We start from the raw sequence: 14,029 nt of genomic DNA on the forward strand, positions 1-14,029 counted from the left end.
AGAAAAGGATTTATAAAAACTTTCCTGCTGTGTAGTTCTGTACAATTTCTTGGAATGTGTTCAGAGTTCACTTAGAGTTTTTCTGAAATGAAATATAAGAACTTTCCCCTGTCTCAAATGTTTCGTGAGAGCATTGGTCTTTAGGGAGTTGAACAGTGTACTCACCTATCACACACACCATTTGATATTATTTATTGAATTCTTACAAGTGGGGAAATAGCTAATAAAGTACCTATGTATTCTTTTCGTTAAGACACTTCACTGAACAACCAGAATTGTTTGTTTCATCAGATTGCACTGGCTGACTTGCTTTTCAAAAGCATATAGAATATTCTTGTTTCTTTTTCGAATTGTCTTGAATGGAAAACATTATTAGCTAAAATACCACTTGGTGCTTTTTGGACATCTTTTGGAAAGTGCTTTAATTAGCTATTATATTTCCATAATAATGACAGTTAACTTTGGAAAAGAACTATCCCAGTTTCAGAAATACCTGGGTTGCAGCTCAGTAAGACTGCCTCCTTTCCCCACATGCTGTAATACCTTACGTTGTTGGATTGGTTGGGGTTTTTTTTAAACACCTTTCATAATTTCTTATTAGTATCTTGAAGTCCTGCATGGAGAGGCTGTCTGTCGTGTGCTGACAGCCTTGCCGTGGCGGTGGCGTTCAGCAGTGCTGCTGAAGGCAGTGTGTGCCAAGTGTCATGCCTGGTCTCTGCAGTGACCTTCACTCTGTGAAGGTCTGCGTAACTGGATGCAATGCTTTGCTTGTAGAACTAGTTCAAGGTTGGCCATATCAGTGTGGTCCTGTGCCTAGTTCAGTAGATGTGCCAAAAGAAGGATGTGATGCAGTGCTGTAGTGGCTACATTGCTTTGGGATTCCAGCTGATAGTTGTGTGCAGGATTGTTTGTGCTGCATAGTTTAAACATCACCATAGTTTAAATGCCATGATCAATTTTATATTTCCAGAGTTGGTTTTGGTTCTGCAGACAATATAGTTTTGTCTTCACAGTCTCTGTAAGCAACTTGAATTAATGGAATTGACACTTTGGAGTGTATGGAAATTCTCTGCATAGACAGCAGGACCATGTATAAGAGGGGGTGGGCATTTATTATTTACTGTTTAAAATTTAGACTAATTAATAAAATTGGAAACAGTTCCTGAGAGATAAGGTGTGATCTTATGACCTGTGAAGTTACACAATTTAATGTGTAGTTGGAAAACATCTGGAATTTTTAATGTTAAAATTTTATTTCAAAAAGTGTAGCTCAGTGTTAATTATGGACATGTATTGAGGGTTTAGCTGCTACTGAAAATTAGTGAGAATAATGCTTGCCTGTGTTACTTATAATATGTGTAGACAGCTATTATTTCAAGTTGTCTTGTCTTGTTCCCACATTTTTCCACTCAGTCACTTCTTACCCCATTCATTTTGGAGGGAGAGGGTCTGGTGGAAGGTGGGAAACAGGCTGAAGCTGGCAGGGCACAGACTTGGAGTTCAAAGCCAGAGAGTCTGAATCAAGTGCAAGTTCAGAATCTTTCTGTCTGGCAAAACAAAATGGTTTGGAACTGGAAGAAGGGCTAACTGAGGTCTACCAGAAATGCCACGGGAATTTGGACAGGGGCTTGTGGGTTGTTGAATTGTGACTGGTGAATTTGCAAAGGGGCATCAACACTTGGGCATTGGTGCCTACCAACATCTGTCAGTGACAGCTGAATCCTGCAAAACCATGTTGTAGGCTGGTTCTGTTAAATCATGAAAGCTTCAAGATTCTACCTCCTTTTCTTGTTCTTTTGGTGGTCCCTCTAAATCACTTCAAGCTGTGATTATTTAAAAGGATAATACAATGTTTGAGCTGAACTCTTTCGCATTCTGTCTTTGTACATCAGAGCACAGCGTTTCATGTGCTTTGTAGGGATCTGTCAGTAGCCAGTGCTTATTATATAATTAATTTAAAATAGTAGTATTTCAGAAATAAAAGTGGATTGAGAGTAGCTCATGAAATCAAGAAAAAAGCTTGTCATTCCCAGATATTTCTAGGAGAATTTTCCAGGCATGGGATACAACTGCAGTGCTTTCACAGTAGTAGACAGTATCAGAAAGTGTCCTCTAAAATTCTGTATTTGCAGTTATCTGCAGATATTATGTCTGTTTTCAGAGAGAAATGGATGTAGTTTAACCAGGTTTTCTAATAAAGAAATTTTTGTTTGGGAACTGTAAGGTCTTTGTTAAAAGAAAACTTGCTTTTCATATCAAAGTATAATTTATGCATAAAAGCAGACTGGCTTTTCAGCTTCTTGATCCAGACCAAATTAAAATGTTTATCATTATACTGATATTGAGTGGTGTAATGTAAGTCAGAGCTAAATATATTTTTCTTTCTCTCTCCTTTTTTTTTTTTTTTTTTTTTTTATGTGTGTACAGAAAAGATGAAAAGGAGTATGCACTGAAGCAAATTGAAGGTACAGGGATATCCATGTCGGCCTGTAGAGAGATTGCAGTAAGTGTACATAAATTAAAGTAATTTTACTGACATTATTACTCAACAGGTATTTTATTTTACTAGAATTAAGTAACATAGAGATTATCCAAATGTTTTCTTTAAAGTATGCAAGCATAGAAGTTTATTCAGATCTGAGCCTTTTAAAGAAGCTTTTATAATCATAATTTTCTTTTAGTCCTTTTCAGGTAATAGCAATGATTCTTTCTGATACAATTTTCTTTCATTTTATGTGTTGAGAGGGAAATAAATATGAACTTCTAAATGAAGACTTACTTTAAAAAGGAATATTTCTAAAATGACTTCTAAGAAAAAGGTTCTGAAACATTACAACTGCCATCTGAAGTCCACTTACTAATAATGTATTTATTTTAGACTAATCGTGACTTCTTGTTCTTTAGTATCCGAGAACAGTTTGTTCTCCTCATTTTTGTTTTGCTAAGTACAGGGAAATTTCATAACAAAATGAAAACCAGCTTTAATTATATTTTTATTACACGTGTCTTTTATTACATACCTATTATTCCTTCAAATTTGGTAAAAATTAAGTGTTTATAAATAAAGGTAGAATTTGATCTTTGTGTGTTTTTTATGTCTGAAAATGTGCATTACTAACAAAATGCTGGATACTGAGTAGAATTTTGTAATGCAAGTATTTCTAGCATTGCAAAAGAAGTACACTTGCTTGATTAAATATTTACCTTGTCTTACTGCTGTCACTATGCAGTCAGCTGTTGAATGTATTTTAGGATTGTGCCTAAAGCTTTTTATAATCTGGTAGTGTTGCATTGAAATACAGCATTCAGATGTACAATGCAATGTGAGGCATTAGAAACTCATGGTGTCCATGAACGGAACAAACCACTGGGTTGTGTTTTGTGTCCATGGTGATTCTGTATGAAGAGACTTAACAGATATAACTGCTGTCCTTTTAAAGTACTTATCACTATAAGGTCAAGGTCACTCATAGATTTGAGAGGTGGCCATATTGCTGTCAGTCACTTTACACCGGGTTTACCCAGTGACTTTTTTGGGTAATATTTCTGCCTTTGGAGGAAATAGGAAATCCTCTTTTAACATCAGTACTAGGTTATATTCTTAGTATTACAAAGTCATTTTTGACAATATTGAGGGGTTTTTGTTTCTTGGATTTTTGTCCTTAGTTTTAAATTCTACTGCTGTGGAGATGTGTGGATTAGTCTGAAGGAGACTTTCCTGTGAGCATGGTAGCACTGTAATATGGAGCTGGTTCTGTCTACCTGGACAAAACAATGTTAAGGAAGGAGAAAGTGTCAAATTATGTTTTAAATCCCATGATACATTTTTTTTTTTTTTAATTAGTGAAGCTTTATGCAAAGGTTAGTACAGCCTGTGAATTTTGGCATCTACTGTGTAAGTTACTTGACTGCTTTCAGTGGTTTTTCTGGTAATTCTTCCATAAGTTAGATTTCATTCTTCCTCTTCAAACCTTATTGTAAAACTCTGTAACTTGAGCTAATACAGCACATCAGCATTTGCCTCAGTGAAATTTCAGGTCAAATATTAGAATTGTGACAAAGGTAAAGGTGAAATAGTTGAAAAAAATTACCAAATTTTTGTCATACGGCCAAAATCAAGTGCATTTTCCATAAAAAGAAACAGACGTCTAAATAATGCATCAGTAGCTTATCTTGTATTTAAAGACTTAGATAGGTGACAAGGAGGGCAATGTTTACTGATTAAATAAAGATTATCAGCCTGGACAGAGGCCGTTTAAAAAATGTCATGAGTACTTCTTTTGGCACTTCTTTCCCCTTTGCTCCAGCAGCAAAACAAACCCAAATCCCACTTTGGAAGATGAAAAAATGACAGGGACACCAGTGTACCTGTTTCTCTGTGTGTATGTTCAGAATATCTTAATAGTTCTGTAAACTTTAGGCACTTGACATTGTACTCAACAAATATATTGCTAACTGAAAGGCATTCAGTTTTACAGTCCAAGACAATTTTGTGTGTCTTATTGCATAGATACCTATAATAGGATCTGCTCGCTAGCTTTCCCTAAAGGAAAAGACAGATGACTCTTCTCTTCTGACATGACAAATCAAGTTGGTCTGTCTTTGCTTAGGACTTCAAAACCCATAAAGTTTCTCTTACCGCTGTTCATTTGTAGGAGCTTTTTCTGGAAGAAAGTTTATATCAGTAAAAACATCATATAGGCAGTGGTTCCTGTGGCAAGGGATTGTTGCTTTGTTTCAGCTGTAGGCTGATCCCTGCTTAAGGAATCATTATTTCAGCAGTTCTATTGTAGCGAGTATGAAAGTATCAGAAAGGATTCTTTATACCTCAAAGAATTCTGTGAGTGTGTGAAAACCGAATTAGTTCCCTGTAACTCAAGTGTGTTCTGAAGATAACTGAAATGCTAACTATTTTCAGTGTTCTTGTTATGAGGCAGATTTTTCGAAGAGCAAAGCTGTAAAATGTAAATGGGAGTAATGACATAGTGTTTCTATGTTTAGATTATTTAGTTAATGAATGTGACATTTCTTTCAGCTCCAGGCTTGCATTAGCTTATTTTGAAACCTGAAGTGGGTTGAAAGGAAGACTTTAATTCTGCTGCTTTTGTGTTTTATATATTTCCCTTACCTTATCTAAGTAGGTTCTTTAGAACAAGAAGTGGAGATACAAGAAACAGACCAGAGGAGTATTATTCATTAAGGCTGTTTTTCCTGTTGAATACCTTGGCTGTCATCTGTTAAGAACCAAAAGCTATGATTTTAAATATCTGCAAGCATGTAGTGGTAATAGAATTTGGTATTTCTGTATCAAAAAACATGAGGGTAATACAGCTTTATCTGAGATTTCTTGTCCCAAAGGCTTCACTTCCTGTGAGAGTACATGCAAGTTAATTCAAGGACTTTGTTTTTCACAGTAAAGAGACTGTAAACTTTTAATTGTGGATTTTGGGAAAACTTAATTCAGAAAAAAAGAAAAGTAATAAGCCTTTTCTTAGTCAGTGCCATTCACCAATAATGCAAATTGTAAATACATGGATATATATCCTGTCCCTGAGCATGGAAGAACTTCAGTGCAATTGTTATTGGCTTACTTAGCTGATATGATGAGATTGAAGATGGATTCACTAAGTGAATGGAGCATGGCAAAAAGCAGGATCATGACCCTGGACTTCAGGAGAGCAGACTTGAACCTCTTCAGCTATCTGCTTGGAAGTGTTCTGTGACATACAGCCCTGGAGCCCTGGAGAGAAGAGGGATTCAGGAAAACTTGTTGGTATTCAAAGATCAGTCTGTCCAAACTTTAAAGTTTCCACCTCAGCAAGGGGGAAGGCAAGTAAGGGCAACAGGATGCCTGCATAGTTGAGAAAGAGGCTCCTTGTTGATATGGAATGGATATGAAATGGAATTATATATGAATTGGATATAGGCAGAACAAGAGAAATACAGAGTTGCTGTTTGACCTTGCAAGAACAGGAGTTAGAAAAGCCAAGGCTGACATGGAGTTGGGTCTTGCAAGGGACCAGAAAGATAACAAGAAAAGATTCTACATGTACATGAGTATCAAAAAGAAGACTAAAGAAAATCTGAGCCTGCAGCTGTATGGGAATAAGTGGTATGGGAAAGGCCAAGGTAGTCAATATTTTCTTTGTCTCAGTAAGTCCAGCCTTCAGGAGTCTCATGTCTTGAGACCAGAGAACAAACTGAGGAAGGAAGCCTTACCTTGGTGGAGGAGGTCCAGGTTAGGCAGCACTTGAACTGGACATACACAAGTCTGTGGTACCTGATGAACTGTACCCACAAGTGCTGGGAGTGGCTTGGATTTCCTTATGAGACTACTCTCGGTTATCTTAGAATAATAGTGAATGGAAGAGAACAAGTGTCGCTCCTGTTTCCAAGCTGGATCAGGGGAACTGCAAGTTGGTCAGCTCCTTAACCAACGTGCTTTTCTTGTATTATAAGATGTCTGGCTTGGTGAATGATGTAGATTCTGTTAATCTTGACTTTAGTAAGGTTTTTTAATAGTATCTTCCATAATATTCTTACAGAGCAGCTAACACAGTTCACAGACAAAAATGACTCTACTAAAGGTTTCACATGAACCAGAGACTGAGTCAAGACTTAGATGTTCTTTGTTCAGCTTCTCATCCTTTATAGCTTTTTTTTGCACCCTTGCCAATAAGAACTTCCATTTTTCCAAGGATAAAGATCCAACTCTAGCCTTCTTCTTTGTAAACAGTGACCTTAATTCTAAATATAATTCAATTTTTCTATAACAGGGTGGTTTTATAGCTCGTTCTTTTTTTTTCCTGTAGGGGAAAAAAAGAGACTGGGCTGTTGCAGATGATTTAAATGGGGGAAGCAGAGCCACAGACCACCATTGCTAGCCTAGTGTTTTTTAAGGAGTTCCCTAAATTGGTGCTGTTTTGCCCCATGTGAATGCTGGGTTTGGATCCTGTAACCATTTCAGTTGCCACATCCTGTGCCTGTGTGTGCTGGTTATTAGGGAAGGCTGCTCCTTCTGGGAGGCCTTGAAATGATGCCAGTATGCTGTGGCACACTAGTGGGAGCATTGGTTGGCCTTTGTTGTTCAAACTTGCATTTATGGGTACAGGCTAAAGTAAATTCAGACTATAATGTTAAATGAGTTACTGAAAGCTCAGTTGAACAATTTAGCATGCACAAATCATTCTCAGGCCTTTTGCCTACTCATGCAGTGTATATTCCAAAGTACTACAGCATACGAATATTTTGGTTTCTGAGGGTGGGCAAAGTTTTAGAAGCCTTACAGGTTAAATAATATATCTTTGTAACCTTCTTGTGTTTGTCAGCTCTCTTGAAAGTGTCACTTTCTCACTGTATTTACATTCTATTCTGCCTCTGTTACTTTCCATGTGGGCAGTTCTTCTGGAGTTGTGTCACCCTGTTCTTGGGTTTGGCTATGCTGTGATGTTGTGGTGCTGAAGCTGAGCCAAGGAAGTCAGCCAGACTTACCATCTCCATCTTGAAGCACTTTGTGCCTCTGCTATGTGTTTCCTCTGGTGCCATTGGCAGTGTGGCACAGGGACTCAAGGGGATGTGTTGTGCCTTGTTGGTAGAGCTAGTAAAACTTCCTTGCTTTTACCTCTGTCAGGTGCTGCACATAATTTACGAGCTGCTCTCAGCTCCCTGGTTGGAAACTGCTTAGTCAAATGAGCTAAATATGAAGTTAATTAATTTGATTGTAGACCAGGCTGGCCTTAAACATCTTTGACCTATCTCTGCATCTCTTAGTAACATGGAAAAGGTCAGCTGTACAAGAATAATGGTAACTTTTCCGTATTTATAAAACACTTAAAAGATTTGTAATGCCATTGGCTCTCTTCAAGTGAAGTTGCATAGAATTTCATAATAGGTACAAATTCTGTGCTTCACCTATATCAACCTTTTCTTTGTCCATGACTATCACAGCGGCTTGCAGTATTTGCTGCTGTGTAGACTTATGTAGGCTTTGATCCCTGGCTTTGTTGGAGGCAAGGTTGAGTAAAAAAAGGCTCAAAAAAAGTCTGTGTACCTGAGTACATTTGCTGTAGGAGATTCCTTTTGAATGTCAGGACTTCTTTTCCCATGCCAAGACAGAATAAATGAGTAGAATATTTGGCAATGTAAAATCTCCCCATAAATTCTCTACTACCTAATTAGAAAAGATTGTTTGTGGAAACTTTGAAACTCCATTCTCTCTTTCAATAGCTGGAGGTAGTAAAATAAGTGAAAAAAACCTTTTTGTGAAGGGATTTTTATTAGATAGCTAAGGCATGTGTTGGCTAGAAGTGTCTATGCATTGTGAATCAGCTGGAAAAAGGTTTTTTGGTTCAGCTATCTGACATCTCATATTTTGTGTGCCGTAGGAAGAATAGGAGCTCTCTGTATTACATGGTCTAGTCTTGTATAATCTTTGTAATTTAAATGCTTTTTGTGTAAGGGAGTACTTAAATTCCTGCTTTGGTTATTCTTCAAAAAGGTTTTGTGGACATTTTTTGTTTTCTTTATTTTATTGCATCTGAAAGAATAATTAACTTCGTTAAATGAAAAAGTACACAAGAAGTAAATATATGGAATTAAACTATTTTTGTGTAATCAATTAAGTTGATGTTTCTGTCAGTCCATAAATACACTGTAGTGTTTATAAAATAAAGTTTCACAGCTTGAAGTGCAATTTTATATCAAGAAATCGGACAGAAGTAGAGCATCATCTGAAGCAGCTAGTCAGCTCTGTTGTCTTAACTACATATATGTCCCTCACCAATTTAACAACAAAAAAGAGCATGCAGAAGAGAAAGGAAAAGGAAGATTCTGCTTTTAGATTTCTAAATGCAAAATTTGCAACTTCTTTTCACACAGAGGTTACTTGAAGTTGTGTTTCTGCTCAAAGAAGGAGAGCAATATCAATACATCTATGGAAAGTACATTAAAAAGAATAAAAAGAAAGCTTTTACCCCATTCTAACATGATATGAGCTGAGAAAATTAGTTTGATACTTGACATCAGTTAGGATATAATCCAAATTCCCAATGCAGCTGACTAGGGAAAATGACTGTTCAGTGTCATTTAGGCTCAGTTTTCACTTTGAATTTGCTGTTTTGTTCAGATTCTGAATATTGTCAGAACACACAAATCGAAAACCAACTGAACCAACTGATGGTGCCTTCAGCAGAAATGAACAAAAAACCAAAGCCAGACTGCTTCAGATTAAGCTTTAGGCAGCAATGCACCGAAAGCAAGTGGCTACTTTACCACTCAGATAAAGAAAACCAGTGTTGCCCATAATGCAAAGAAGAGATTTTAAAATACTTACTTGCCAAACTTAAATACTCCCTGCAAGACTCTGTGTGTGTGCGCACAAGTGAATATATATACTTACATGTTTTAAAGCTTCAGTTGGAATGTTTTATAAATTATGTTCTTTCCTGAATTTGCCATAAACTTTCAGTTTTCTGTTTCTCATTCTTTCTTTCACATTGCATATTCTCCTTATGTTCCTTCATTTGTGTTTTCCCTGTAGTTAAGTAAAATTAGTTTGTCCATGTTTTCAGTTTATTCTGTGTGGAGTTGTAAAATTGTTTGAATTAATATATCGATTTTGCATATCTAGAATGTCTCTAATTTAACATTACATGTAACTATTTTTATGCCTCAGGCTGAGAAGTGCTGGCATGGGTATCAGATGATGGATTATTTTTAAGTTGGAACTCCTGTTATTGAATTGTCCACTTCATTTAGAAACAGGCTCACATTTTCCTGTTCAGCCTTTCACAACCACTGTTAGGAGAAGCTCTTGTTGCACTCAACACCCCTTGTAAGTGTCAAGTCAAGGTGAGCTTCAGCTCTCTTGACAGCATCCCTACATGCCTGGGCAATGTCTGTAAACTCCTCCCATGTAGCTTGTCCCTGTTTGCACCTCTCTATACACTTGCACTTGAACTCTGACAGTCTGCTTAGCCAAAGAGGTCTACTTGTATTTCTTAACAGATCTGCCATTTTCCTGAGCAACTTTGCTCTTCAGAGCTGCTTCCTACTGGCTACCTACCAGTTTCTTCAGTAAGCTGAAGTATGCTGTTCTGAAACGCCAGGTCTGTGCTCTGCCTTCTTCACTCAGGATCTTAGAATCATAAGATAATGGAATGGCTTGGGTTGGAGGGGGCCTTAAAGATCACCTAGTTCCATCCTTCCTGCCTTGTGCCAAGGGTGCCACTACTAGATCAGTTTGCTCACGGCCCCATCCAACCTGACCAGGAACACTGCAATTGATGGGGCATCCACAACTTCTCTGGGCAACCTGTGTTAGTTTTCACTGCTCTCTGAGTAAAGAACTTCTTCCTAACTTCTAAAATATCTTTCCTTGTTGCAGCGCACCATATGGGGTGTGCTGGGTGGCTGCGAGAGGGGTGTGACCGTCCCCTTGCAAGCTCTGCAATTCCCAGTAATCACTGGTCCAGCGCAGGGACAGATAACAATGACATGGATCTTTGGAGTAAAGGCTGGATGAGTGTGGGAACTCAAAATGTCTCTCAGACATTATTAGAGGTTCCAGGCCTTGGTCAGAGGCATTCTAGACCCTGGCAGACAGCTGGAAAACAGCTGTGATTTTGAGTTTGAGCCATGGAATGAGTTACCAACTTTGGAGGTGGAACAAGCAGTCACAAAAGGTTAGATAGTATAGTAAAAGTAATTACAAAGTAGAGGGGAATTTTTTTTAGTATTGTACAGGGGGGTTTTAGCACAGGTACAGGGGGGTTTTTACTTTGTACATGGGGGTCAGAAGTTCTAAGATGGAGGAAAGTGGGCTGATCCTGTTCTTCCTCCTTCTTCTTCCTTACCTCCATGTTCTTGGTGATGTTGGCACTCACAGATTGGTTTAGAGTAGAAAAACACTTGGCAACGTAGGTAGTAGGTATTGGGGAATAATTGTAAACATGTTATACGTAATATATCTTATAAAAGATAGCAGCAGCCCTGGGCGGGGGGAGAGACGAAGAAGACAGCAGATAGAGAGGATGTCAGTGTGTGTGTGTGCCTCTACCCAGGCCGCTGATCAAATAGCCACAGTCCAAGAACATAATCTGTTAGATAACTAGCAATAAACTGCCTTGAGACCGAACAGCTAAGCCTGCGGAGTTTTTCTTTGGAAGCACGGGTTGGAGGAGGAATTTCACCACCATATGAGGCCCCAGAGCAAGGCTGGGGTTTTCACAGATGAGTTTATTGGGACAGCCAAAGACCAAGCTTGGGGCGGGGGGTGAACAGAAGTTTTTATACAGTAATTCAGGAGGAGGGGTGTAGGAACATTAACCAATGAGGGTAAGGCTGGGTAGGGGTCAAAGGTGGGGATAACTTTTTATAAACCTATCGGGGAGAACAAGGGAGGGGAATAATACAACATAACATGGGGTGTTGAGTATTACAAAATAGACAGGGAACACTCTGGAAGAAGGGGTTGGGACAAGGAGGATTGACAAGGAATGACAATGAAAGGGGTAGGCATAGGGAGGTTCTACAACTTGGAAGGGAGGAGGTTATGGTAGGGCTTAGGAAGATTGGCAGCTGGGGAGGGGAGGAGATAAGGGAGGAGAATAGGGGGCAAACTTGAACTTTAAAGCAAAACACACCACAACATTTCCTCTCTTTTTAAATTTAAAATTCTTCTCCCTTGTCCTATCACTGCCTGCCCATGTAAAAAGTCCATCTCATTTTTATAAGCCCCCTTTTACTAAGTACTGGAAAGCCACAGATGATCTCCCTGGAGCCTTCTCTTCTCTGTGCCGAATATGCTCAGGTGTACTTGATGGTTGCAACAGCCAAAGCTACCTTGTCGAATCTCCAACCAGTTCTTCCTTGTTGGAGAGCAACTGTGTGCTACCTCTATTGGCCCTTCCAGTATGTATATCAAGAAGCTGTTCCTGCTAGTCTCCCAGAACTGAGTTAATTCCATTGGATGTCAAGGAAGTAGATGTCTTCTCATAAGAATGATGGCTTGTGGATCAGAGACTTCTCTGAGTTGTAGAGAAGACTTCACCCTATTTGCCATCCTTATCAGATGGCTCTGTAATGTACTCCCAACACAATGTCCTCCTTACGTGTCTCTGGTGTCCCAGATCCGTAAACTGCCTGAGACTTCTTGGTTCCCATGGAGTCTGTGAGGCAAAAATGAAATACTATTGGTAGTGCCTAAACTGGATAAATTTGATACAGAACAGAGATGACTGGATAGCAAATGGATCCTCACTGGAAGAAAAAAATTCTAGGAATTTGTTTAAATATTGCTTTTTTTCAGTAAATTACCTGTGTATGGCTAAGTGGATAGTGTTTTTAGTCTGCAGTCATATTTTACTCCGCAAGTTTTGTGTGCAAATTGTAGTCAGCTTTGGTATTGAAGGCAAAATGTCGCCTTCTACTGAAACTTTATTGACTTAATGCAATTCCATTATGTGAACAGTTTCAGTGTGGTATTTGTTTTCTTGTGAACCTCTGTGTCTATTTCTGTGGTAAACTTAACAGTAGCTCTTTTTAAATACAGCGTCTACTGTACCCTACTGAGATTTTTCTTGTCTTTATGATGACTTGAGACATTAATGTATGGGGGTTTTAAGATGCAGGAAGCCTTTCCTGTTTTGCCATTGTAATCAAAAGTACAACACAAAGTGGAATAGCCTGGTGTCTTTAATTCTGTAATGCGTCTTACAGTGTGATGCTTTGTTTGCATTTTGATAAGAAAGGTGTGAGCATCATACTCCTGTTCTCCACTCTATTTGGCCATCTAATTGGCAAAATGTTTCTGACTTGTAGAAAGAGCATCATGCTCATGCTTTCTCTGTCACTGCACGGTCAGGATGCTTCCTGGAAGCTGCCTGTTGCCTGCATGTAGTGGATGTACTGACTTGTTGGTATGTGAATATGCCACAATTGCACTTGACCTTGAGCTTTTTCATATGCCACCACCTGAGCATACTGAAGTTAATGTAGTTCAGGCAGGCTATACTTCTGGGAAAAACTATTATTTTTTTTTAATTTGTGGAATTTTGAAAAAAGCTATCAGTAGAATGATTTTGATTGGAGGCAGTTACGAAATGGGAGATCTATTGCCAGTTCTTGAAGACATTGAGTCCCTGCCTTTTCTTTCTTGCTAATGAACTTACTCCATTCCATGGCCCCTGCAAAGTTTATTTCTCAACTGTCATTGTCTTTCCATATTTTCACTTGCTTATTAGATTAGTTTCATTTTTACCTCACTTGCCTTTTGTACTATTTCCCTTGCTTTCCTTTATCTCCAGATGTCTTTAATATTTACAATATTAAAGGCAATATAGTGGTTTTGTGTCTGCTATTTTGGATCAAGTTCTATCTTGGATCCATTTTGGTTTGATTTCTCTAAGGTCCTCCCCTAAAAAAGCTTTTTATTACTGTGATTAATGATCTCTTTCTGACCAAACTCCAAGGTTTTTTCAGTATCCTCATTTGCCTTAATATCTTTGCACTTCAGACTTTTTTGACATATTTGTTATGTATTAGTGATTTTCTGCTTGCCTAGGTTTCACCTAGTCTGTTTAATTTTTCTGAGGATGGGTGATCCTTTTAGCTTTTACATTCTGTCTCTAAATATTACACTTGTGGCCTAAAAAATATTTTACTGTTGCTAAATTGTCTTTTGTACTGTTTCACATTTGAAATTCACTGAACTTTGCTCAAAGCTGTGCAGTCAAAATAAGGAATTCTACTGTGACTTTATGTTCTAATAGTTTTTAGCTATCTCCATTGTTCAGATTTTCAGTCTAAGGCCAGATGGATGATTTATTTTTTGCTTTTTCTGAAATCCAGACCATTTTCAAGCTTTTATGTTTTTAGTCTCAGTACTTTTAGAGCTCATGCCTTCCCCCCCCCCCTTTTTTTTTTTTTCCTTTTTTTCCCCAACAGCGATGAGCCTGGAAAACGGGTCTATGGTGCTTTCTCCCTGGGATTATTTGAATAAAATTATGAAATGGTTTGGGTTGGGAAGGAC

General features: G+C 38.2%; 1 protein-coding gene across 1 annotated transcript in view; it reads left to right on the plus strand.

Annotated features, from left to right (window-relative positions):
• The window catches only part of CDK19 (cyclin dependent kinase 19), a 121,697-nt gene that overhangs the window by 16,446 nt on the left and 91,222 nt on the right, over positions 1-14,029 (plus strand). Inside the window, exon 2 of the mRNA XM_031504391.2 lies at positions 2,428-2,503. Within this exon, the coding sequence (XP_031360251.1) occupies positions 2,428-2,503 (76 nt within the window). The remainder of the gene's footprint in view (positions 1-2,427; positions 2,504-14,029) is intronic.

This window comes from Lonchura striata, chromosome 3 (assembly GCF_046129695.1).
Source record: "Lonchura striata isolate bLonStr1 chromosome 3, bLonStr1.mat, whole genome shotgun sequence".
Classification (NCBI taxonomy): domain Eukaryota; kingdom Metazoa; phylum Chordata; class Aves; order Passeriformes; family Estrildidae; genus Lonchura; species Lonchura striata.